Genomic DNA, 27,692 nt, shown 5'->3' on the forward strand with positions numbered 1-27,692 from the left:
TGTTTTCTGTTACTGAACAGTGACTGGAAACACATTTTAAAAGGTTTGTTTTTGAAGGTAGGGTCTCGTGTACTGCAGGTTAGCCTCAAATTCACTATGGAGCCATGAATGATTTTGGATTTGAGTCTGTGCTTGCACCTGGGATTGTAGACATGCCCCATTTATATGTAGTGCTAGAGGTTGACTCCAGGGCTTTATGAATGCTAGGTAAGCACTGAGCTGTATGTGCCCTAACCCTACATTTAAATGGTTTGTTTAATTATACGAGTTATAGACAAGCTTACTCTAACCCTAAAGCAGTTACTACTTGTTTTAAATGAAACACTATAAGGAGTCTTCCAGAGAGACATAGGCATGAAGGATGGTGATGCAGAGCACTGGAGTGGACTGTGTGCTGTGGCATGCAATTACATAGGAAATAAGTGGACCACAATAGCTGGTGGCAGTCTTGGGCTAGAAATTCACGTACTGCTGGCACGCACCATAATTTTCTGGGTTTAAAAACTAGAGGGCAGGTTCTCTGACTCGGTAACTTTTCCACAGTTGGTGGCTAATCCACAGGTGGCCAGATGATGACTACTTAAAAGTTAGCCTGACCCCCTGGTCTTTAGTCACAGAACTGACCATTGCAGTGACAAAGACCTGACTTACCAGGCTGGCCACTTTGAAAGACAGAAATAGTGGAAGATATTTTTACTTTATGGTTTACTTGTTTAACATTACAGACTTCTACAGAATTAAAAATATTCTGTAACTAAAAGCTGACAAACTGTCCAGAGGGAAAACCCTAGAACTATATACGATGCTTAAATTTGAAGTATTCTTTTATAGGAATTCTTTAATTTATTGACTGCCATTTTATATAATACCAGTGCGTTCTAAAACTTGGCCTAATTTAGACAGACCATTCAATGTGAGCATTGGAAAAATTATCGTAAGCTTTACGTTTCTTGCAATTTCTTCATCAGCCTTCAGCTTTAAAACCAACCATGCTCCAAGCACTGCTTAGACAAAACTTCTTTGATGCGTTATGTTCATTTCTTGTTTTAATAGTCACAATATTTTTAGCCATAGAAAACATAACAAACCAAACAGGGTTCCAGAAGCCTGAGGGGGTGGGAATCTATGCTACAACAGTAACTCGCATTAAAATAAAAGTGGAAACAGTAGAGCAGCCTCAGTGTCTTCACATGTAGAAAAATAAATCTTTATGCAGCAGTCTACTGGATTTTTCATCTTGAGGAAACTTAGCCAGCCTAAACAGCAAAATCTTAAACAGGAAGTCCCAGTCTTTGGCAGCATTAAAGTGGAAGGACTCTGACTGAGTTCTTCAGATGAACCTGGAGTCAGTCATTTTGGAAAATAGCCTTATAGGGTGGCATACATCTAATTAATTTTTCTCAATATAAAACTATAAAATTTTATGCCCAGTATTATTAGTATATGAATTTAATGCTTTTGTTTACACAATAAACAAATGTTTGTTAGTTAGATCATATCTTTAAATATGCAGTATTATCTTTCAGTTAAGTGTCCTCACTATCACAGAACCTTAAGAAAGCTGTACATTTGGAAATGAAGTTCATGGTATCATTTTCTTATTAATGAGGCCATAATTGTGATTCATAATTTTATAGAGATGGCTTCTAAACACAAAAATTGACAGCTCAAAGTGAAAATATAGTGTTCATGTACTGCTGACTTTGGATCTATTCCTTAATTCAGGCTATAAGAAGTGTCCTTTGCAGAGGGTACTTTATTAATGAATGGGAAACATTTACCAGGAAAGCTTATGTAGGTTCCCTTAAGAAAAATCTTTGTATTTTGGAAACAGATTAGGGCGATGGTTGGGTATTTCTTTCCTTGTACAAGGATGAAATATTTCATTGAACAAACCTTAATAAGAAATATTAGAGGTGAGATTAAGTTGGTTTTATGTTTGTTTGTTTGTTTAAAGACTGCTGTACCCTAAAAATCTCCTGGGCAAGTCTGCCATTCCACACCCCTCAATAAGAGGAGGAGGTTGGCTTTACCAAATGCTCAGTCATCCTTGCAGTGTAATTATCTGGCAGTGTGTGGACTATGGGTTGGTACGCACAGCAAGCATTTTGAACTGTCTGCTGTTGTGTGGATGATTCTGCACATCCCTCCCTGTCACAGTCTTCAGTTAGCACCACTTGACCACACAGTTTGGTTTTGGTTTTTCCGACGTGGAACTGCTCTCTTGAGGTGAGATTTGTTTATAGTCTTCTCAGCATCATAACTTTCAATGAGGCGTGTGTACACATTTCCAGACAAACAAGCTGCAATCAGAAAAAAGTGACAAGGAGTTTCATCACATTCTAGATTTTTAGAAGATTTTGCCAACTACATCTATAATAACTCCTTTTGGTCTTGTATGAGGTTAATGGCTTTGAAGTTACTAGTTATCTTCTGATAAATGCTAGCTGTGTTCATTGCCACATCTATATAGAGTTATTAAGTCTTTACTAGTACCAGGTCCTCATGCTCTTCCTGGGCTGACAAAGTACTGACCTGCAGTCATCGCCTCCAGCACTGACAACATGTCGATCACCACTGGTAAATCGAATATTTGTCACATGAGGGGAATGACCCAAGAACCTCTTGTGTTTTGCCTAAAGTGGAAACAGACAAAGCTCCCTTAGCAGTTACCTATACAAAAACTCCAATAACAAACTGTGATTCATCACCAGAGTGGGGATTATTGTAAAGTTTACAGGTCTGCATACAACACGGACAGTCATCTTCTTTTCTGTGAAGAATGTGGGGTGGGGAGTGGGTGTTGGAATCTGTAATTGATTATAGATTTGATTCATAAAAGTTCATTAGAACTTTCCTATGAGTTTCCAAAGACTATGGGGAAGGTTTGGGTTTTTTGTTTGCTTTTTTTGTTTTGTTTTGGTTTGGTTTGGTTTGGATTTTTGGTTTTTTTGAGACAGGGTCTTAACTATTAGGCTATCCTTGAATTTAGAAATCCACCTGCCTGCCTTGCCCCTCTGCTTCGCCTCTCCTGTGCTGGGATCAAAGGTGAGTACCACCATGCCAAACCTGAAAGATCTGTTTCTAGTAGATTTTACTTTGGGTGTTAAGGAAGTTTGAAGAAACCCTTAGAAATAAAAATTGCAGTATTTTCATGTTAGAACCGCAATGTTATAAAATACGTGGTTAAAAAAGAGTGACTCATTTAAAATTCAACTAAAGTAATACAAAATGCTAAAAAGACTTACAAATTTTTCTGGGCATGGAAAGTCATATAATTTAACCATGCCAAAGTCATCTCCTGTCACAAGGCTGATTCCTGAGTGAGACACACAGGCACAGGTAACATCTGCCTTCTCAGCATGTCTGGACCAGATTCCCATAACTTCATCGCCTAGAATACTAGATAGAGGGAAAACAAATGCACTATAGATAGCATAAACAGTTTAATCACTAAACAAACTCTATTGCTCTGCCTTCCCAGTGCTGGGTTAAAGGTGTACATCAGTGTTGGCAGTTTAGAAAAAATGCCATGAAGTCTTCAAGGTCATTACACGTTCTTTTCAAGAACTTGTTGAGCCGTGGAAACTGACTGATAAGAGTATAGGGACACTGTTGAGTCAGAAGGGGTCCCAGAATCCGCATGCCATTGTTCTCTAAGATTTTGAGATAGGATGACAAACTCATGTGTCCCCTTGTAGAGTTCAAAAATAAGGCTAACCTACGTTTGGTTTTTGGGTTTGTTTTTGTTTGTTTGTTTTTGTTTTTGAGCTGGTCTTGCCATATATCCCTGAGTAGCCTCCGTTTCATTATGTAAATCAAGCCTGCCTAGAACCTGAAACAACTCTCTCTGCCTCCCACATGCTAGGACAACAAAATTTGAGCCACAATGCCTAAGGCTGTGTTTTCCTGCTTTCTGCTCAAACATGTTGGTGATAGAAAAGCACTCTGCTACTGAGCTTCCTCCCTAGCCAACATTTTCCAACTTTCTAACAAACCTCAAAAGTTGTTTACCTAGTCCAGGTAGCCCACGTGATCCTGTCAATGGCAGCATGATCCACAAGGTGTTTTCCTGAAGGCACTTCATAGACATGCCGTTTATAGCAGCCACTAGAAACCTGTCCTCAAAAACGAGAGGAAGCATTTATTAGACAAAGGCAAATTACTACCAGCAGACACAGTTTTGTGTGTTATCATGAGAATGCAAAACCATAGTAAAACAATAGGAAAGGAGATGCAGGTGAGCATGGCACATATAGAATGAGCAGATACCAAGGTCTAACAGCAAAAAAGGCTAGTATCTGGGGCTACTCCTGAATGATGAGATTGGTATCACTTGCACAAAATCTTTTCTAATGGGTATGATAACTATATACATAACCTATAATATGTATATATATATAAATATATATATATTAAAGTTTATCTTCACAAAGAATGAGATACAGAATACAGAAAACATCTATGAGTTGAGTGCTATATTGCTTGGGGCATTCAGTGTATTCACTAAGTGTACACACTGGATGCAACACTGGATGCAGTACTGATGTCCTACCTGGAGATGTCTGCTATCTGCAGAGAAGTCCATCTGAATGACAAAGCTTGGAATGTCTTTGCAGTAGCTGATTCTGTTAAGGGTGGGACCCAATGTCAGGTCATAAAAGTCCACTGAGTTCTCACTGGAACCCACTGCCAAATACCGGGAATCTGGACTAAATCTGAACACATAAAATGTAAAAAGAAGGTGTTAGAGCCCATGAAGTTATATGCTTGTTTTTAAGATCGGAGACTTAACCCTAGCAACTAAAAATCAATTAATGTTTGATAGAACTTTAAGTTACCTAGAAGGTAACTGATCAAGCATGCAGATTTTTATTTGCCCATTAACATTTAGTAAAGGTTTTTACATTCTGACTATGTATTAAATGTTTCTTCCAACTCTAAGTTTAAAATAACTTTCTCTGTTTTGATATCTTTTTGTTATTTTGAGTTTCTCTGAGTAATACTTCCTGGCTGTCCTGCAGTGTGTTCCATAGACTATGCTAACCTCAAAATTAGAGGTCCATCTGTCTCTGCTTCCCAAGTGCAGGGATTAAAGGTGTGCACCACCATGACTAGCTTCAAAAAGACTATAAAAATATTCCAGAATTCCTAAGTTAATATACTACATAAGACAGGAAAATGATGTCTTAATATCCAAATAGCCAGATTAGCTCACTTGGGTTGTCAGGGTGAAATGACGACTTCAAGCTGGAGGAGTATTTGTTAAAAGTTAAAATACAAATGTTCTTCCCTGTCAGTCATGAGAAGCAGTAGGAGTTAAAAATGTCCCATAAGTCCTGTTGCATATAGAGACATGTAAGGGTGAAGGAAAGTCACTGTTAAAAGTTTTATATGCTTAAGTTCCTTAAGATGTATAAAAGGGTTTTACAGCTGAAAACACCCATTTTTAAGAGACCCGAACCCAATAATCTTATCAATTTGTACAGTGTTTTGAAAGGGTAGCTACTACGAAAACCAGTTTAAGCCCCAAGAAACAAAGGATAAAGAAAGGGAGGGTTAAAGGCCACAGAGACCATGCCGCAGATAAAGGCATGGTAGGAAGCCTGACATGCTTCAGAATGTGCTGGGACAGAATGTGGTAGGAAGAACCAACTTGTGCACGTTGTCCTCTGACTTTCACTTGGGCACCCTGTGGCATGTGCATACCTACATGTTGATTGTATGTATATACATGCTCACACAATAAACGTAATCTTTCAAAGAAGGCTTGATTAATTTTAATTCTGGGAAATAGATATTCAGAGGGTATTGGCTAAATGAATGAACCAGGAATGCAGATTCAGGGAAGGCCTATGGGGAGGAAGGCCATGGTTGATCTGTGAAGCCTTTTTAACCTTGGTTTTCAAACTTCTTAATGGCTGCTGGATCTCTTGTATCAGTACAAAATAGTTCTCAGCACAGCGAGTTTACTGCACAAGTCTAATACTTGGTATCATAAGACATTATAAGTGATTTTTAATTTAGCAAGGAGAATTAATATAGCCACACCAGCATGCAGCTGATGAACAGGCACTAGGGATGTAGCTCAAGAAACAGAGCATTTGCCTCAAAGGCATGAGGCCACTGCAAAAATGAGGTATTAGCCTGTCCCTGTAATCTGGATGTATGGGCAAGTTTTTAAATATTCACAGTGGTCACTGTAAAAATCAACTAGAAAATCTATTCCATTTGTTGACTAACCTGATATCATGGATTGCACATCGCCTGTCTCTCTTCTTTCCCCATATTTTTAGAGAACTCACAAGTAGTATAATAAATTCTCCATTTTTCATTCCAATAGCCACCATGTCCCCTTCGGGGCTGTAACATACTGTCCGAGCAGCATGTCCCAAATTCACTTTGTTTAGCATCTTCTGCATAAGAACCAAGAGTCACAGGAAACAATTACAATCAAAATCAATTTCCCCCAGACGTCCAAGTAATATCAAGCTAATGCTAGCAGTTGGGGATTTCCACCTCTTAGAAACTGTAACCTCTCATTAGGAAGTGTTTGTACCTACTTTATCAGCAATGTCCCAGAGTCTCACTGTTCCATCTTCAGCAGCAGAAAGGAAAAAATCCCTGGAAGGATGTGTTGCTAGTCCCCAGATTGGTCCATCCACATGACCATTAACTAAAATATTACATGCTGCATTTTTCTCCCCAACTTCAATTATTTCCGAATTCCTTGTTCCAACTAGTATCTTGCCCTGAAATACAAAGGGACCAATACATTTAATGCGATACAACAGTTGCATGCTTTGATCTAATCTAGTTGCAAAGCAATCATTAGTTCATGGGAATGATTCTGTTCCTAGAGCCACACAACTGCAACATCGCTAGGCTACTACACAGTGTAGTCTGTGCCGGAAACAACTCTATGATGCCTTACACCCTTCAGTGTCACAGTTCCGATAATGTTAGGACCTCCGGAATGGAAAATAAGTGCACTGAGACACGGGGAGAAAGAACTGGAATTCAATTTTTACTTAAGTTAGTGAATTGCTAGGTGTGGTGGCATCCACCTGTAATAGCAACACCCAGAAGGCTGAGGCATGACTGCAAGTTCCAGGCCAGTGTGGACTACACAGTAGAACTTGTCTCAACAGTAGAAGGTTGAAAGTAAACTAAACCGGGATTTCAGTATACAGACAGGACAACACTACATCTGATTTATAGACACCGTCCAAGTGCATGACAGTCTTCACAGAGACATATGGGATTTCGTTGCTTTAAAGAGAAGCAGAGTAGGGGAAACTAAGGGAAAGAAAGCCCTCAGGCATCTGATTGATTTTTTTCTAACTGCAAATCAAGAATTGGATGCACTTAAACCCTTGCTCCAATTCATCAGAAAGACTTCTTTCTCTCCTCCCCTGTCCCTTTATATTTATTTTTATTGGGGGGGGGAGTTGAGGATTCTCTGTGTCCCCTTGGCTGTCCTGGTACTCAGACCAGGCTGTCCTCAAACTAAAGGTGGTGCCCAACTAGTGAGACTTTGTAAAAACAGACAATAATCCTTTTCTGAAGACAGCTAAACTCGAGTGTACAGCAGCTGAGGTGACTATTGAGTGCACATCTTTAATTCCGGCACCTAGGAAGCAAAGGCAAGACCAAAATGGGTGATCTTTGAGTTTAACTTCATCAGTATTCATCCCTCACCCATTAACAAACAGTGCATCTCACAAGCCACCTTACAATAGCAGTGCAAAGGGATACTTTTAAATGTAGGAGAAGTAAACCAGGTCATTCAAAAACCTTTACATTTTTCATTTTGAAACTTTAAGGGGCTAGGGAGATGTTTGACACTTTAGGGCACCTGCTGATCTTAGAGGACTTAGGTTTGGTTTCACAGCTCACAACCATCTCTAACTACAATTCCAGGGGATCAGACTCACCTTCTGACATCTATAGGCCTGCATACAGTACACATGTATGTAACAACACCCATACACACAGAACAAACACATCTTAAAACAACAGTTCTGCCTAACCTTGAACCTGGTTCTAAGTTGAGCAATGTACTATAAAAACTCCAATCCTAAGACTGGGAGTCCCCTTCTCAGTCAACCAGTTCTGTTTGATTCACACTGGCTTGCCCTGCATTGCACATCAAGCTCCTGGTCACACAGGAATGGAGGTCTCTAAGGGAGGAATTCCTCAGGCTAAGCCAGTAGAATCATGGAAATCTGCTCTTGCTGGAGATACGTGGAGAGAGCTGCTCTAATTAAAAATGAGTAATTAAAATAAAAGAGGCCGTCTGACTCAGATGTCTGCACTGAATTCCCCTCTCCTAACTGGACTACCTAGTTGGGCCTCAGTGGAAGAGGATGATGCACTTAGGCCTGTGGCAACTGGATGTCCCAGGATGGGGTGCTACCCAAGGAGGCTTTCCCTTTTCTGAGGAAAGGGGGAGGAGGTATTGGGGGAAAGGGTTTCTAAACATGGGGCTGGGAGGAGAGGGGGGGAGAGTATCAGGATGTAAGGTGAATAAATAAAGTAGATAAATAAATATAAATGAATGAGAGGCATACTGGAGGAAAGGATTTATGTAGGACTGGGAGGAGAAGAGGGGTGGGGGAGATCAGGATGTAAAGTGAATAAATAAAGCAGTCATTGGTGAGGATTTTCAACCCTATCTTACCATAGTTCAATCAGCAGATTCAAGACAATACAGAGGTTTAAGCAGTGTTTAGACACAAGTTTTCAGTATCAGTAAGCAGCAAATAACAGCACCCTATGTATCACTAAGTCACAAAGCAGAGGGGTCACAGCTGCTCTCTATTTTCTGCTGCATCGCACTGGCTCAAGGAACACCTTACTTTGCCTCTGCACACAGACCGAACACAATCTGTGACTTGTCCCGTCTCAAGCCTGAAGGCCCGGCATCGCCGCAGTTCCTGATCCCACAGTTTAACCGCGCCTCCTTCCTTTGACCTAGGTATATGAAAACAAAACCCAAATAAGGATTTATAGTGGACCCCTACAATGATTTTCATTATAAACACTTAGTTGTCAGAGTATTTTAAACACCTTATAATTTCTAGAATTCTAAATTTTCAGGCAACTTAAGGATGTGTACTGTATTTTACTCAATACATGTATGTATACACACACAACACACTCAGTTCAGTTTATTTTGTGATATACTCATTTTCTTCTGACACAAACATAATTTTATTTAGTCCACCATACATTACAGTGCACTTCTCATAATAGCTCTCCACTAAGAAAATGAACATTTTTTAATGATTGTGTATATGCGCACATGGGGTGATATGGAGGTTGGAGGACAACTCTGGACTGTTGCCCCCTTCTACCTTTACCCGGGAATTAAACTCATTCCCACTAAACGCATGCATGGTAAACATCTTAACCTGCTATTACAGCAGCCCAACCAAACCATTTTTAACATTAGAAAGTTAACTAAAATGCAAAGCAAGAAAGAGGATAGAGGCTGTGACACAGAATTTACTCTAAGGGACAAAGGACAGCACATTTCTATAGTAACTGTGCTATCCTGCTGAAATGTCATAAAGGCTATGAATGAGTGAAGGTGAGGTGGTGTGGGAAGTACTTGTTTTTGGAGTACTATATAAAGGACAAAGTAGAGTGACATGGACTTTCTCTCAAAAGAACTGAAAAGGGCTGGAGAGATTGCTCAGTGGTTAAGAACACTGACTGCTCTTCCAGAGGTCCTGAGTTCAAATCCCAGCAACCACATGGTGGCTCACAACCATCTGGAATGGGATCTGATGCCCTCTTCTGGTGTGTCTGAAGAGAACAACAGTGTACTTATATATAATAAATAAATCTTAAAAAAATAAAATAAATACTTTAAAAAAAAAGAACTGAAAACTAATTCCTTCATTTTGTTTGCTGTAGAAGAAAAATACTTTCCCATGAACTGGGCTCCAGCCTTCAGGGAGAGACTGTACTTTGCATTTGCTGTGTGTCATTTTCTAGTTTGCAGATGACTACACTGGTAGCAAATGGATTTTATCTTTTGGGAGCAAGAAGCAGTATCTGAGACAGTCACACTATGTGACTGTGGCAACTGCCTTGTTTAGAAAGGCTGGCCTGGAACTCAGGGATCTGCCTGCCACTGCTTCCCAGGTGCACCACCACACTCAGCATTAATTTGACTTTTGAGAGATTCTTAAATTATGTGCGTGCATGTCTCTGTGTGGGGGTCTGTGCATGTAAGAGTGTAGGTGTGAACTCAGGTCCTCCTCAAAGAGTGCATGCTAATAACTGCTGAGCTGTCTCTCCAGACCCTCCTTCCTTCCTTCCTTTCTCCCCACCCCCCTCTAATTTTTAGTGTGTGTGTGGGGTCACAGGCCACTTGTGCACCTCTATTACCTCCATAATAGGCTTGCCTTTCCACCTCTTTCTTTGCAGATGATCTTAGCGAGCTGGCTGGGCTTCTCCCATGGAAGAGTGTTGGGATTACAAATGCTTGTGCTACTTGGTCTGGCTTTTCCAGGTTTTATGTTGGTTCTAGGGTTGGCTCTCAGGTCATCAGGCACATAGAGCAAGCACTTTTACTCCCTGAGCCCTCACCTCAACCCACATACCGATTTTAAGTATCTGGTTATGGTTAAGGTATTTGAGAGTAACTTGAAGGGCTCTCTTCACACGTTTGAGGTCTTCCCAAGGCTGTCTCCAGCACTCTCTCACTCCTCTCTCATATAGCTACAGAAGTCTTACAGTTAGGAGACAACAGGGGATCAAGATGCAACCTAGGCTCTATGGTAAAGATTTCCCTTCATGTCCTGTCAACAATACTGATGCAAGCACATAAGGATTTGAGACACCATTCTTAATCAGAGGGACAACTGCATATGCCTGTCTCAGACAAAGAAGAGCTCTGCCTGCAGTTCAGGTGTGTCTAAATGTCCAATAGCGAGCGGGCTGGCAAGATGGTACAGTGGGCACGGGCACTCTAAGCCTGATGATGTGAGTTTGACCTCAGGAATGAATGCACACAGTGGAAGGAGAGAACCCATTCCCACAGGTTGTCCTCTGGTTTCTATTCATGGGCTGGGGTACATACTTTCTCCATCCCTTCCCACATAATAAATGTAAAAATTAAATGCAAAATAAAATGCAAGATAAGTGAATTAAGACAAGGATTCAGAGAATCTGAAGAATCTACATAGATAGCAATGAAGGAGAAGTACATGAGTATTTTAGCCTGTGCAGCCTAGAAGGAAGAGCCTCGAATACCTAACTAAGCCTTGGGTAGACAGCAAATGTGTAAACAGTCAGCGAGGATAGGAAAAAGGACTCACGGCCTTTCTTTGCCACCGGTCACAATCAGTCCATCTCGCAGGGTGGTGTACATGGCAAACACAGGCCCATTGTGCGCTCTAGCCACCACTCTACACAATATGTGATCTTTCCACACACAGACATCACCACTGATGGTACCTGTAAACGTCAAGTTATTCTGAAAAGGAGTGGGGAAGGGGGGAGACAAACTCATCAAAAGTTCAAAGAGAGGTCGCACAGATGTCATCCTCTATGTGGGTGGAATGCTAGTTCACCTGTTTTGACAAAGCACATGCAAAGGATGGTGGGAGATACTGGACCCAGGGCAGGAGGCTGAAGTAAGGCTTAGCCTCTGGAGGCTCTTTCCATTTTCAAGTCTGTCCTTTAGTAGTGAGATTAGCCTTGGATACATCTCTCCTAAAATATTGTAGCTCTGGCTTGCACTGTTCTTTCTATAGGTGCCTTTGGCTGTTCAGTAACTGAGTCAAAGGTCACTAAACACCAGGAGTAAAAAACAAGGGGCAGTTAGGAATGGGATGAAAATAACGTGAGTTTGATAAGGATTTTTCTTTATAGAAAGTAAATCTATCTACAGCAGAGTTAGGACCTCACTAACTCCTGCAGAGGTAGGAAAGTAACTACTCAGTGCCGCTCTACATGAGCATGCTTCAGCTGGGAACACTAGCATTCTTCCCCCTTTCTCTTCCCCCCTTCTCTTCCCCATCCCTAGCCCAGAAGCATCACATGACTCCATGTATGTCTGTAGCTTCATGTTTTCATGTATAGTAATAGATTTGAGAAATGCTTAAACTGAACACAAACTTTATCTTGTAAGGAGACATTCTGTCCACACTACTGCTTCACACACTAAAATGCTTTTTGCCTGTATTAGCTGTCAAGTTTGTCTGTTTGTTTTGACCAAAAATGGATACTTGGCTACAAAGTAATTTTATAAATGAAGAAAGTTCATCTGCACCAGCAGATGCCAGGATCATTCCAACCTGGGATTTTTCTTTTTCTAGAAACAAGTGATTGCTCTTATATTAAAAATATACAAGAAGTTCCATTTGTTTGTTTGGTATTGTTAGTTTTTTTAAATTGTGTTCAACTTTTCTAACCTTGTAACTTCCTTTTTTTTGTAACTTCCTTTCTTAAAATATATAATGCCTGCATATTTTTTAAAAGTCTACTTAATTTTCTGTGGAACCAAAGAGTCTGCGAAGCCTAGCCAGGGCAGGGGATTAATGGAGAGACAGGGATTATAAACGGCAGACACAGGTGGACGGAATGACAGAAAGCAAGAGGCTCTTGAACACTCCACTAAGGGCGGGACTGTGCTCTCTGCTCTCAGCTCTGTGCTCCCCTGAATCAGTGGCCCAGAGCACTTCCAACCACGAGATGAACAGAGGTTCCAATGACAGAGCAAAGGAAACTTTACATCCAAATGTGCCCTGAAACCACCTGAATGTGGTTTTCTATTTCCCTCCTTTTCCTGATGACACACGTGAGGTGCACCAGGAAGCACTAGGAGACTCCACTTTGTCACTTGCAGAGGTGACAAGCACACAGCCAATGAAGCCTTGGAGGACAGGAATGATCCAAGGATGCAAATGTGTCACAGTAATGACCTCATTCACTTTCTGCCACTCCTTAATGGTTAAAAGGATCCGACTTTTAAGAGATGATTTATGTCCTGGACTGGGACTTGTAGTGATTGTCAGGTTATAGTTCCCAATCAATATTCATGCTGTTTATGAATGTATGGCAAGACAAATTCAAGATCACACATCACACAGCACTTTAACAGACATACTGCACCAAATGCAACAGCAAGCATCGTCTGCATCCGGGCATCCTCCAAGGTGCTCAGAAGCCCCTTTTTGCTGAGAAGAGCCCTTCCTGCCAGGGTCCAGAACTTCACGTGCTTTATACCCACAGAGACAAGCTGGGTATCTGAATCTGGTCGAAATTCTGCTACAAAAATACGTTGGTTGTGCCCACCTCTGCTGGCAATTTTGGCCCCTGGTACAGAAGACACAACAAAATTTTCCAGGTTAATATAAAAACTAAGCTAATTAACAGGACTTAACAGTTTCCTCAAATTGCATAGTTTAAAACAAAACATTACTTAACAATCACATGACCTATAATCATAGTACATACATCTTCATAGTGCCACATATTTTATGGGTTACTCTGTGACAATTTAGATGACATTAGGACCATATATTTTTCTGTATGGATCCATTAATTCCTCATTATAGAAATTAAGTATTCTGTCTAGAGTGTGTTGAAAGAATTTATTCTGTTGTTACTCTCAATCCTGGCACTCTCTGGAGGCAGAAGCAGGTGGATCTCTGTGAGTCTGAAGCCAGCTAGTATCTATGCAGTAAATTCCAAGGCATCCAGGACTACACAGTGAGACCCTGTCTCAAAAAGGCATATATGTATCTTTTCACCATTTAAGGGCTGTAGTTGAGTGGCAGATCCACCTGTGTAGTATTTGTCCTGTGTGTGTGTGTGTGTGTGTGTGTGTGTGTGTGTGTGTGTGTGTGTGTGTGTGTGTGTGTGTGTGTGTGTGTGTGTGTGTGTGTGTGTGTGTGTGTGTGTGTGTGTGTGTGTGTGTGTGTTTTCACAGGTAAGGGATGTGGTTTGGAGGCAGGTCATCTGTGCAGTATGTGCTGTGTATATATGTAGGGTGTGTGTGATTATGTATATATGTACAAGTGTGTCTGTATATGTGTATATGTATTTTATATGTTCATGGGTATATATATGTGCGCATGTGTGCGTGTGTATCTTGGTTAAGGGATGTAGTTCAGTGGCAGATGTACCATGTGCCAGGCTCTGGGTTGGATATTAATACATTTTTATGTGAGTAAACTGTAGCTGTCTTCAGACACACCAGAAGAGAGCATCAGATCCCATTACAGATGGTTGTGAGTCACCATGTGGTTGCAGGGCCTCTGGAAGAGTGGTCCATGCTCTTAACCGCTGAGCCATCTCTCCAGCCCCTACATTTTTAAAGACAGGGTTCCATTTATATACTTTAGGTTTGCCTTCAATTTGATATGTAGCTCAGGCTGGCTTCAAATTCATGGCAATCCTCTTGCCTTATCCCCTGAGTGCTGGGATTACAGGCAAGTACCTCTATGCCTCGAAAATTTCATTTTTTATTAAAGTACCTCAGAACTAAACCAATCATTAGCAAAAGCACATAGTTTCTTACCAAAGGGAAATCATAGCAAGTAATTTTAAATACTAACTGGGTTTTACTGAGTTTATGGCTACAGGGCTTTTTAAAGGTGACAATACAGTGCTACCACCTATGTGCTATGTGTTTTATAGAACTATAACAAAAAATGGTTTCAATCACCAACTTAAGACAAATGCTAAAACAGCTTTCATATTGCCTAATATTCTTGTGGTTTGCTCTTGTTGTTTTGAATTACATAGATGAAAGGCATCCTACCTTCCTGCCATCTCCAAATGGTGACAGTGTGCTCTGGGTCCAGCCCTACAGACAGCAGCAGCTTCCCAGTGGCACTGAAGCTGACAGAACACACGCCCTTTGAATGGGAGCATCTTAGTATAGACAACGTCTGCTTGTTCACTGCATCCCAGATGTGGACAGATGGGGCTGTAGCTGCACAAAGACAAAATCCAAGAGTTACAACCATCTCCATGTCTCCACTTCTGACTCCAGCATATGCCCACCTCAGAAACATGGAGATAACCATGTACATAAAGGGATGTAGTTTACAATAGCTCAAAACTGAAGCTAAATTTTAAAAAGGGAAACAAAAAGAAAAGGAAAGGGAAAAATACAGAATCCTTCAGGATACATTATAAATGGCACTCTTAAGAAAAGAGCACTTAGAGAAAAAAACAGGCAATATTACAGAGCTTGTCAAAGCAACTTGTGCATCTAAGTATAGAGAGACCGCAGGCTTAGCACACACAAGGCTCTGGAGTGAAAATTAAGTTTTTTTTTCCCAATCTTCACAGAGGTTTTATTGAAACTACACGCATTTAACACAGTGCATATGTTATGATACATACAGGTAAAGGACACTGATATCCCCGGAAAGCACCAGATGAACACATCATGTCCATAAGAAATTTAACCATGTATTATGGGAATCTGGGAAAAGGCTGCACACACTTAAAAATAAGGACTTTAAAGGCACCATACCGCTGGATGGATTACACTGAGACTTGGAAAGCGGTGTGCCTCATCTGCTACGCTAAGGTCCTCTGTGCCCTTCCTGTCCCTCCTGGGCAATGTGCCAAGAGTTTCATGTCCCTGAGGTGTGTTTCCTGTATGCAACTAGATGCTGGGTCCACTTTATGTACCCAGTCTGTTAGTCTATGTCTTTTTACTGGGGAAATGATCCACTGATGTTAAGAAATATTAGGGAACAGTGATTGTTGTTTCCTGTTGTTTTTGTTGTTAGAGGTGGAATTATGTTTGTGTGTCTCTCTTCTTTTACGTTTGTTGCAAGATTACTTTCTTGCTTTTTCTAGAGTGTAGCTTCCCTCCTTATGTTGGAGTTTTCCATCTATTATCCTCTGTAGCGCTGGATTTATAGAAAGATATTGTGTAAATTTGGTTTTGTCATGAAATATCTTGGTTTCTCCATCTATGTTCAAAGTTTTGCTGGATACAGTAACCTGGGCTGGCATTTGTGTTCTCTTAGGGTCTGTTTGACCTCTCTCCAGGATCTTCTGGCTTTCAGAGTCTCTGGTGAGAAGTCTGGTGTGATTCTGATAGGTCTGCCTTTATAAGTTACTTAACCTTTTTCCCTTACTGCTTTTAATAGTCTTTGTTTAGTGCATTTGGTGTTTTGACTATTATGTGACAGGAAGAATTTATTTTCTGGTCCAATCTATTTGGAGTTCTGTAGGTTTCTTGTATGTTTATGGGCATTTCTTTCTTTAGGTTAGGGAAGTTTTCTTCTATAATTTTGTTGAAGATATTCACTGACCCTTTAAGTTGGGAGTCTCTGCTCTCTTCTATACCTATTATCCTTAGGTTTGATCTTGTCATTGTGTCCTGGATTTCCTGGATTTTTGGGTTAGGAGCTTTTTGCATTTAACATTATCTTTGATGGTTGTGTCAATGTTTTCTATGGTATCTTCTGCCCCTGAGATTCTCTCTTCTGTCTCTTGTATTCTGTTGGTGATGCTTGCATCTATGACTCCTGATCTCTTCCCTGGGTTTTCTATCTCCAGGGTTGTCTCCCTTTGCAACAATTTCTTTATTGTTTCTTTTTCCTTTTTTTTTTTTTGCTATTTCCATTTTTAAATCCTAGGTAGTTTTGTTCAATTCCTTCACCTGTTTGGTTGTGTTTTCCTGTAAATCTTTAAGGGATTTTTGTGTTTCCTCTTTAAGATCTTCTGCTTGTTTGTCCGTGTTTTCCTGTATTTAAGGGAGTTATTTATGTCCTTCTTAGAGTCCTCTATCATCATCATGAGATGTGATTTTTAAATCCAAATCTTGCTTTTCTGGTGTGTTGGGATATCTAGTATTTGCTTTGGTAGGAGAACTGGGCTCTGATCATGTCAAGTAGTCTTGGTTTCTGTTGCTTAGATTCCTGCATTTGCCTCTCGCCATCTGGTTATCTCTGGCGTTGGCTGGTCTTGCTATCTCTGACAGTGGCTTGACCCTCCTATAAGCCTGTGTGTCAGCACTCCTGGAGACTGGCTTTCTCCCAGCAGGATCTGGGTACTGAGCGTTGTGGGACTGGGTGAGCTCTGGGTGCAGGCAGAAACCAGAAAGGTCCTGTGCCAGACTGCTCCTGGGTTTGTGTGTCCTGAGGGCTCCAGGAGTGTCGCTCAGAGCAGAAGAGTTGGTCTTATTTCTGCTCTCAAGTGTGTCATCACTCCTGTGACTGGCTTTCAGCTCTGGGCCCAGGAAGAGACCAGAAGGTTCCTGCCTCTGACTGCTCCTAGGTTCCTGTGTCCAGAGGGCTCTAGGCAGGTTCCTCTCGGGCCAGGAATGTGAGCAGAAATGATGGTCTCCCCTGAGTTCTCAGGCTTTTTTGAAAAGTTCTCTGCACTTTTGAGAGTCCAGCTTTCTCTCCCCCACGGGATTTGGGTACAGAGAGCTGTGAGACTAGGTCAGCTCTAGGCACAGGCAGAAAACAGAATATAAGCACTCTTATGAACAGTCAACATACTAAAAAGTCCTTTGCTCAAATTAAAAACTGTGAAGATTGAAAAGCATTTAAGAAGATAAGCTTCCTGGAATTATTTTATACAGGAGGAAATTCTGGTCTTTAAAAAATAAATTCTGATAAATTTGGACATTTTACACCAATCTAAGAACCCTTCAAATAAAGCAGTTAAAATAAGAGATGTGCAGCTTTTGTTTGGTTTATCCAACTGTAAAACATGGAAATATAAAAGCTTTACAATTAATAAGATGAATTACTTAGATGTGAGAACTCTGGGGACTGGAATATTTGTCTGTTGGCAGAATGCTTGCTTAGTATGCATACAGCATAGACTCTGACCCACGGGATGACATAAACCAGGTGCTAGCATACTTCTACCTTTGGAGGACTCAGAGGTGTGGACTCGAGAATGAGAAATCCAAAGTCTTCCTCATATAAATATGGAAATTAAGGCAAGCCTGGGATATATCAGCTCTTGTCTTAAAAGGGGGAAGCGAGGGAAAATTTATCGATTATTTGAGCATTGAATTGAATCCCTCAATCATTAAAGTCAAAGCACAAGGCAGTGAGCAAGCCTGCAAGATGGCTGAGCAGGAAAACGTGCCTGCCACAGCACAGAGCCATCGTAGACAGAAAGGGAGCACTGAGCCCAGCTCAGTGTCCTCTGACCTCCGCATGCACGCCAGGACACAAGAACACATCCAAACAAACAAACAGATAAATATAATGTTTAAAGTTTAAAAAAGAGAAGTCACACTTCAAATTGATAAGGAATATAAGATAGCTTGAATTAAAAGTATAAATACAGTAACTGCTATTACGATGGTATAGTTTTCTGAAAATGGCAAATATTAAACCTTTACAAAGGGTACCTCTGGGATAACCACATACTATTTGCCAAAATACAATGGGATAGACAATGAATTTTCAATAAATTAGTAAATATACTACAAATAAAAGAGTTCCATTTGTCTAAAATTCAGATAGCAAGTCATTTTCAACTGAATTACAAAACGTGTGCGTGTGTGTGTGTATGTGCATGTGTGCACACACATGTGCGTGTGTATGTACATGTGAGCACACAAGTGTGTGTGTCTGGAGGGTAGAGGTGTTAGGTTCTCCAGTGAGTTACAGGCAAATGTAAGTTGCCTGATCCAGATGATGGGAACTGAACTCAGGTTCTTTACAGAACAGTGAGTACTCTTAGCCTTCGAGCCTCCTCTCTAGCACCCTCTAACAAGTTTCAGGTCTCACAGCGAGATCATCAACCCATTTTGATTTTTTCTTAAAAGTGGATCTACAGTGTCCAAAGCAACAGCAACAAGTGAGCAGACTGACCATCGTGACACAGTAAATGCTGTTGGGCTGGACTCCTGCACTGTGTACTCAGACACGGAGTTCTGTGCCCCAAGACCAGGTTGCAGTCTGCACATGGGCACTGTATTGACCAAGTGCTGCAAAGAATGCTCCCTGCTAACCTCTGATTGGATAAGAAAAGGCCAGAGCCTGTGACTGGGCAGGAGAGAGGAAGGTGTGACTTGAGATACATAGGAGGTCTCAGGTAGGGACCACACGAGAAGTAAGAAGACAGGGGAAGGAGAGGGTCGTCAGGAGGCAGGAAGGTCCATGAGGATGGACCATGAGCTCTGTGGCCAAGAGAAAACCACCCTGAGGACACACATGGAGCAGAGCAAACAAAGCAAGAGTCAGTGGGCAAGTAACACTGGGCCGATGGCTGGGCCTAAGGCTGTTAATAAAAATACCATGTTTCTGTGTCTTTTATTTGGGAGCTAGAGTGGGGCAGAACTCTCATAAAATTACTTCTATAAAATGCTATACCACAAGCTTCTATGTAGCCCTTGCTTATAACTGTGAAGTCGCCATTGTGGAACTATATACTTGTGCACAGTGCGGAACTGTCCGATCTAGTCTCAGATAGGTATGAACGTAACTACCCCCACTGTGCTGAGTTATTACCAGTGCTACTGTAGATGACACGCAGAGCATAGCTGTGTGTGGGTAAAGAAATCCGAATTCCATATGATTCTTGTTATCATGAGTTTTCTGATTTTTTTCTCAACTCTGAATTGGCTTCAATAAGAAAAAGAAAGAAAACAAAACAACTATCTTCAGCTCAGGAGCTGAGCAAAGTGCTTCACACAAACAAGTGCCAGGCTAGATTTGCCCCAGGGTGTCAGACAGCTAATTCCTACTGTTAAGTAGACAAGCAAGCAAGTCCTACCTTGCTGTGCTGAATAGATTACGAGTGGACTAGGCAAAGCCCAGAATCATACTGCTCTCTAATGAAGAACACAGAAATCTCTGGGGAACATTTTCTTACTAAGCTGATAATACTTAATGTATTACAAAAATGAAAATACAGTTGAAAAGCCTAGATATTACAGTATATAACACGTTGGACATATAAAAATAGGTATACATTATTAATTTAATTGCTCTCTTAAGTTTATGAAGCCATGGTCAAATTGGCTTTAAAAATTACTTTTAAACATTTATATGTTTTGTTGCTCTAATATGTTCAACAGCAGAAATAGCTTATAAATTAATAAATTTTGTATTAGCTATATGATATGAACAATTTGTGTGATGACCACATATATTTTTGAAAAATCTTCAGCATAGCTGCAGGCACACTTGAGAGGTCAAAACACCTATGAGTATGAGTGTGTGTGTGTGTGTGTGTGTTTGTGGGGGGGGTTGTGTACTCACACTCAGGCATACGCATGTGCAGTTGTGTGTGGAGGTTAGAGGGCCACCTGGCCTCACTCTGCTGCAGGTACTAAGCCACCTTATTTTTGAGGCTGGAGCTTGCCCATTAGGTTTTGCTGTCTGATGAGCAAACCCAGGGTTCTTCCTGCTGCTGGGAAATAAGTGTGTGCTCACAGGCCTGGTATTTTCCCATGGGATCTTGAACTCGGGACTCACTTTGTGAGGCAGGCACTTTACTGACTCAGCTATTTTCCCAGTCCCTACACCACTGTAAACAATGCTGTTATTACTGCAGATTAAAAGTGATGATGTTTGTTATTCATATTCTGTAAGCTGCGTGTGGTGCAGTAAGATGCTTGCTTAGGCTCTAGGGGAGAAATGATATCTGCACGTACCAGTGTATAACTAAACCAGAAAGTATTCGGTTTTCCTTACCTGACATGTCTGCAGAATCACCTATAATGACGAATAAGTAAAAAAAAGGTTATCTATAATGACAAGGATAATAGCAGTAAGTTTATAAAACACAATCATAATTTTTACATTATGTAAATAATAAAGTATCTTATACAAAATTAGGCTATTACATAGAGCCAAGTGGACTGAAAGAAGGCACTCTCTTCCATTATCTACATATATATTAATATTTTACGAATGACTTTTCATCCTTTCTTTGGGTGTATACAATGAGCCATATGTAATTAATTGATATAATGAATCATAATAATTTTAACATCCATTGCTAAGTGTGCTGGGAAGTTTGACCCATCTATGCCTGTAGGAAAGAAGTGGGCCTGAGGAACAAGGCAGGAAGGGTTATTAAATAACCCAGGAAGACAGAGGGCTTCTTCATTGTAACCAAAGACATTCTCTAACTGCTGCACTTCACTATCCTACCTTCGGAGGCAAACAAGTGCCATATTGGGGGGTTCAGCTGTGCCCACTTGCAAGACAGCACCACAGCTGGGCATGGTGACTGTCTGCATCCCTCATGGTATGGTGGGGACGGCCATGAGACCTGACCCGAGGATCCAGCCACTACACCACCCACTCTGCAACTAGGCCCTAAGAGCACATGGCCTTGTGGAGGGGCTACAGGATTTAGGCTGAGGAAGTCTAGGGGATGAGGTCCGATCTATGCAGCTATGCAAACACCATTATCCCTGACAGATAGACTGCGAGGTGTGGCCCCCAAAGGGCCTGTAGGAAACCCCTGGCCCACACTTTGTAAGTAATCCCAAGAATAGTCCCTCAGAGTGAACCTTGGTGAAATGGTACCTTGGTTTGTGTTTGGGACCTTAAGAGGAGGGACAAATGTTGCTTATGACTCCCCCTGGTAAAGACTTGTAGAAATAATATTCAAAAAAGAAAAATGTATAAGTGTATGTTCATATTTACAGTGGAAATGCCTATGAGTAAAGCTTAAAGGAATGACAGTGGGTAGCAAGAAGAGTAGGGAATGTTGTAAGCTGAAGAGATGTGAGGGTTTTCTACGTCAACCAAGCTCACACTCACCAATGTGAAACAGTGATTTCAAGGATAAACTGATAGCATAGCATACAGGTATATTTATCAGGAATCTGAGGAAAGTATTTGACTGCCATTTTTAGCTCTGAACATACTCTAATAATCACCAACTGGTGAAAAGATCTGACCGTGTGTCCCATGAAGAAAGGTTGATAGAATGGGGGTGTCTGTCCTGGGATAAGGGAATGGGTTACAGGTAAAAGCTGCAGCATTACAGCCTGAACGAGTAGTCACCATTAAAGATGCAATTATCAATTAACTATGTTATAGCCTTTCAAAGCCTGTGTGTGCACATGCACCCACGTGTGTTTAAGTGTATATATGTGTGCAGGGACACATGTGGAGGTCAGAGGTTAACCTCCAGTCAGTATCTCTCCTTTTTAGACACCAATCACTTTTTTCTTTTTCTTTTCTTCTTCCTCTTTTTTCTTTTTAAAGAAAAGGGCTCCTAATGGCCTGGAGCTTGACTAGTAGACTAGGCTAGATGGCCAGTAAATTCCAAGGACCCACCGGCCTGCATTCCCTGTGCCTTGATTACAAGTGTATGCCCACCATGTGTGACTTTTTTTAAAAACATGATTTTCAGAATTGAGCTCAAGTTTTTATCAGTATGCAGCAAGTATCTGCTAAACCATGCCCCAGACCCCCAGTTTGTTTTTTTTGGAGGGGTTGTGTTGTCTGTACATGGAAGGACTGGTAGAAATTTGGAACTCACTGGACTTTGGGGCCATATAGCATAGCTTCTCCTCAGCGGAAGCACTCATGCGCAGCTGCTCTGGGATGAATGTCTGTGCTCCTCGAAAGCTCCTATGACGTCATCTAATCTCAACTACAGTGTTAGGCGGTGGGACGTGCGGGAATGATTAGGTCATGAAGGTGGGCCCTCATAATGAAGTTCAGATAAGAAGAGTGAAGAGAAAAAGCAGAAAGACAATATGGATATAACAACATGTGTAACCCAGGGAGAGGGCCTTCACCACACTCCAATCATGCAGACGCCTTTAGCTTTAGCTTCCAATTTCCAAAACAGTGAGACTGTGTTACTTGTTTCTTTCAAGGCACCTTCTTCAGGTACTTGTTCTAGTAGCCAAAACTGGCTAAGACAAGTACCTCAGCATGGAATCCCTGAATCCCATCCCCCTTCCCCCAGTGAAAGCTGACTACTTCCTGGTCCTCCTTTATGAGTGTGCATACTGAGTGTACAATGTGCACCCAGACGGACATACTCTGAGAAGAGGCGCAGGCAGGCAAGCCCAAAGGTAAGTTCAGAACCATTTTATGGAGAATTCTGGGATTTCCAAGACCCGAGACATAGTCCAGCACAGAGAAGGCTTCCACTGGAAAGCATTTTCATTGCTCCATCACATCCCACTCCTACAGAGTACAGCTGGGAGATAGAGAAAATGATCCTTCTTAAAGAAAAACTGTGAGGGGGTTGGGGACTTAGCTCAGTGGTAGAGCACTTGCCTAGCATGCGCAAGGTCCTGGGTTCGATCCCCAGCTCCGAAAAAAAAGAAAAACTAGGAGAAGTCACTGAGAAAACAACTGTCTCCAAAGATGGAAGGTAAAGTCAGGGCAATGAGTGATTAGATTGTCTGTGTGGTCAAGGACAAGGGCCGATGAGCTAGAGATCTCAAAGACACCCATTCCGTCCTGTGTGAAGGGCCCTTTATAAGCAGGCTTTCTAAGTAAAAGCACTCAAGTATTTAATTAGCATACAGCTGTGGGGTTCAATGCTCCTTACACTAACTCTCAAGTGTGAGCCATCAGGCTTGGCCCATGATCTATCCATGCCCCACTCATGTCTGCAGCCCCAGCTCTAGGTGAGGTGGACATAGGACGGTTGTGGGGCTTCCAGCCTAGACAAGAATGCAAAATCCCAGGTTCAGAGAGAGATGTTTCTCAAAGAAGTAGACGCAAAGGATTACAGAGTAGAACACTCTGCTGGCCTCTTCATGAACACAGACACACACACACACACACACGCGCGCGCGCGCACACACACAAACAATAAAGAAAAATGTATAATGATACATATACACGACAGTGTCATAACAAAATCTATCACTTTGTAGATTGACTTGAAAACTAATCTTTTTTTAAAAGTAAACTCTACAGAAGGGCAAATAAAGGGTTCTGTGTGGCCTAGCTATAGAAGCAGACAGCCCAGACAAGAAATCCCTGACCGACTAACTCAGTATTTATATGGACACTTAAATGAAGACACCGGAAAGCAAGTCAAGTGTGTGTGGCAACTATGACTCGCTGAGACCCAACAAACACCGTATTTCAGTGATATTTACTGCAAGTAGACTGGACTGCCCACATCTGTAATGCAGTTTCATGGTAATCTCTGACTGCCAATCTAAAATACCTGCCCTCCTGCTCACTGAGTCAGAAGCACTGAAGATTTTGACAGAAGTTAAAAATAAATCACAGGACATTTCAAACCGTTAGTGAATCTGATCAATACTAATGCCAAACAAACACTTTAAAATGCAGTGTGAACCAGACCTGCATTCTCCCTCACCCAGACTAACGTTTGCTGAAAAAGGGCTCTGTCCCCATTGGTCTAGTTAATTTCTTAGCTCCCTTTCTATCCTTGCTCTGGAGTTTTATATACTATTGAATGCAACCATTTGGCTGACCATAAATCCCGGATAAAGCTAAAGGCATACATACTATTACATGACAGTCTTCGTTTCGAATGGTCTAAGCAAACTCAGATAACCACAGTTAAGGAATGGAGAGCTACCTGGCAGCAAGCATAAGTTAATCGGCCTAGGTTCTGTACACACACATGTATTCCAAGCAATACACAATTTAATACACTTATTTTTCCCTGAGGTATGAAATTATTAGCACAAAATAAATGTTTCAAACTATTTCTTCTTGAAATATAGAAACATACCTACTTGGCCAGTTGCCACTATGTTGATAAACTTGGGGTGCTGGTTTACAGTGAGGCACAGAATATCATCATTATGCTCTTGATAAAAACTCTGAGTCCCTACAAAACAGTAAGAGAATTAACTGTGAAGACTCAAGATGCAACGGTCGCATTCACTTACTTAATACAATAAACTAATTCATTTGTTCATTCAAATTGTATTTTGAGCAGTTACCACGTAAGCGATTACTATCAGAAGGATGACAGTGAGTCAGTAATCTTAAAGGGACAGAACGCTGACAAGAATAAACCGGACAAGCTGAAGACACCATGTGCCACAGAGACTGGTAAACAGAGGCTGGGGAGTACCTAACTGCACATAGGCGCTTCATGTGTGTCAAGTGGATGGTCATGAAAGCCTGCAATATGGACGCAAAGGTAAGCAAGTACTAAAATCATGGAAGACTTTGAATCCTTGCTGTGATCCTCCCTTTCTGGTTTTGTAAACAAACAAAGCTCTATTAGGGTTACAGAGGAAACAAAAGTAAATTTTCCACTTATTGACCTCAGTGATGTTCGTATTCACATTTATCTTGTAAGCAGTGTTTCTGATCAGAAAGCTGATATGGCCCCTCTGGCAGTTCTGACAGCGGTGGACACCCTTCGAGGCTCTACAGCAGCCCATGAAGAGGGTAACAAGTCAGACAGGAAGTAAATGACTCCGGGGAAAGAAGTCAGGACCGCAGGCTGCACACAGGTAAGAGAGGCGTGTGTGCCGCAGGTCCAACCTCAACACTTACATTACCACAAGTAAATTACTCACACCTGCAAGCCCTAGAGGCAGGGGGATCTCTGGGTTTGAGTCTGAGGTGAGTCTAGGAATCTCCAGAGATGACAATAGGAGGAGAAAACGAGTTTGAGGCGAACCTGGGCTGTACAGTGCCAGGCCAAACTGTACAATATAGGGACTGTGTCCAACAAAATAAAATCAAGCAGATAATCTTCTCAAATTAGAACACGTTTTGTGTTTTCCTGGGCTGAAGGCTCAGTGAGAAGAACAAACAGCTAATTGTGGGCTGCTGGTTAAACTGATGGATACAAGCTAGCAGGGACTCTTAGGACTCTGAACATTGCAATGTGTCCCCAAACTGATGAGAAACACTCAAAACCAAAGTAGGGCCTCCTCTCCTATGTCCTCCGTCTCAAAGTCATCACCAATCAGAAACCTTAGAATAAACACAAGTGTCACGTGTTTGATCATTTAAGTTCCCCTCTTAGTTTGTCCTACTTTTTTTTGCCCCATTCTCCCAACAGATACAAGAAAATCTCAATGAGAGGATTGATTTTCTTAGTACTTTTAAAACACACACTATTAAGAGGTGGTGCTACTGATTTATTTGCATCCCTGGTGAACACTTTACTTTAGGGAGCCAAAGCACAGAGACCATATTACCATTAGCATTGACCAAGGGACAGGGATTGTGATTCACACACTCTATCTGCTCTATATCACTCCGAGGGAAAGCAGAAGGGTTGGAACTGGGTAACTGTAACTGTTGTTACTCCAAACTGTAGGCTTTATGAAGTTTATAATTACATATAATAAAGCAAAATTACCACTCGAGCTCACCATGGTAGTCATCATATGATACCATGAGAACCTCGCCTGCTCTTTATCATACAGATCAAATAAACAAGTATTTTCTCTCATTTTTAGATCATACTCAGGGTACTCAGTACAGCCGCAGGGCAGCAGCCTCCTTAGTGCTCTTAGTTGTCCACAGCCTTGGGAAAACCACCTGCTTTACCCCCACCGCAGCCTACATTATCTAACAAGCCCCTCTCAGCAGTTATCCGGAGCCTTCACTCCTATTGGAGCCCTGTGGAGACTTGGCATTATGAAATATTCTTCTGCTGGATCATACTCTCCTAAGACTGAAATATTACAGGGCACAGTGGTACAGGGCTCAGGAAGCTGGGCAGAAAAATGGCTACTGAGGTTAGCCTGTGCTACACTGATAGTTTTAATCTTGACTATATAATGTTATCTCAAAACAGAAACAACTATAATACGAAATATTTTTTTATTTTAGATGATTTCTCTTATACATTTAAAATAGTATTTGTTATCCTGGTTTCCCTTCAGAATATACAAATCTTTCATCTTTTAAAAACAGTATTTGAAGCTAGGTGTTGTGGTGTATACTGCCAGCAGAGGAAGGCAGATCTCTGCGAGTTTAGTTATAGGCCAGCCAAGTATAACAGGAAGCCCTGGGCTAGCCAAAGCTACAAACTGAGACCCTACCTCAAAAAAACCCCCAAAATTCTAGAGCTATATAAGACTCTGTTCTGAAAACAAAACAAAACAAAAAACCCCAAAAGTTAAATTAAGTAAAAATACTATTTGTAGGTTTAACAAATAATTTTAAGCTGCTAAATCAAAAGTTCTATATTAAAAAGAGTATGTGTGCAGAGAATTAGGATGACCTACCTGTGGCAACATTGTGCAGAATTCCAACAGAGGCGGTGTGATAAATTATATCATCACCGTCATTTAAGTAGTGCACATTGTTCCTGCAGTCTCTGCCCCGATAGCCAAAAGCGAGCTCCAACACAAGGTCCTGTAACAGTGTCAAAATGAACATTACGTCCGTCCTCAGCCTAAATGTGATGCAGAGAGGATTTTCTCTCAAAGAAGAATGTGCTTTAGGTATTTTATAAACGTTTAACCCAAAATTAAACATTTAAATGTTTCTTTAGCCACTCATGATTTCATGTATGCATGTGTGTATATGTGCATATGCATGTATACGCACATACATACATGAGTGTCTGTGTGCATTCTCTGCACAGTTTGATTATCTCCCCCTCGCACCTCCTTCTCACTCCCCTTCCTCCCACTGAACCTCTGCTTCCCCAAAGGCCCCTCCTACTCTCCTGTCCTTTGGTGCCCCCTGTCTTTGCCTGTTGCTGTTTGCTTGTGCATGGGTGGTGGTTACTTACTCAAGAAAGGGACACGTACCAGGACTTGCACCCCTGAGGGACAAGATTTC

General features: G+C 41.3%; 1 protein-coding gene across 6 annotated transcripts in view; it reads right to left on the reverse strand.

Annotated features, from left to right (window-relative positions):
* Positions 1–1,926: 1,926 nt before the first annotated feature.
* Eml5 (EMAP like 5) overlaps positions 1,927–27,692 on the reverse strand; it is a 119,164-nt gene continuing 93,398 nt past the window's right edge. The window contains exons 31-44 of one of the 6 annotated variants that reach the window (XM_032908250.1): positions 27,131–27,260; positions 24,661–24,759; positions 20,658–20,678; positions 14,786–14,959; positions 13,127–13,335; positions 11,334–11,491; positions 8,862–8,976; positions 6,564–6,752; positions 6,244–6,416; positions 4,556–4,718; positions 4,015–4,118; positions 3,249–3,402; positions 2,536–2,636; positions 1,927–2,303 (exon numbers count right to left, since the gene is read on the reverse strand). In XM_032908250.1, the coding sequence (XP_032764141.1) occupies positions 2,267–2,303; positions 2,536–2,636; positions 3,249–3,402; positions 4,015–4,118; positions 4,556–4,718; positions 6,244–6,416; positions 6,564–6,752; positions 8,862–8,976; positions 11,334–11,491; positions 13,127–13,335; positions 14,786–14,959; positions 20,658–20,678; positions 24,661–24,759; positions 27,131–27,260 (1,827 nt within the window). In that variant the 3' untranslated portion in view covers positions 1,927–2,266. Of the gene's footprint in view, positions 4,124–4,555; positions 4,719–6,243; positions 6,417–6,563; positions 6,753–8,861; positions 8,977–11,333; positions 11,492–13,126; positions 13,336–14,785; positions 14,960–20,657; positions 20,679–24,660; positions 24,760–27,130; positions 27,261–27,692 lie in introns of those variants that run through there. The other 5 variants (XM_032908248.1, XM_032908252.1, XM_032908251.1 and 2 more) reach the window with 5 other exon arrangements.

The sequence above is a fragment of the Rattus rattus genome, chromosome 7 (genome assembly GCF_011064425.1).
Source record: "Rattus rattus isolate New Zealand chromosome 7, Rrattus_CSIRO_v1, whole genome shotgun sequence".
Classification (NCBI taxonomy): domain Eukaryota; kingdom Metazoa; phylum Chordata; class Mammalia; order Rodentia; family Muridae; genus Rattus; species Rattus rattus.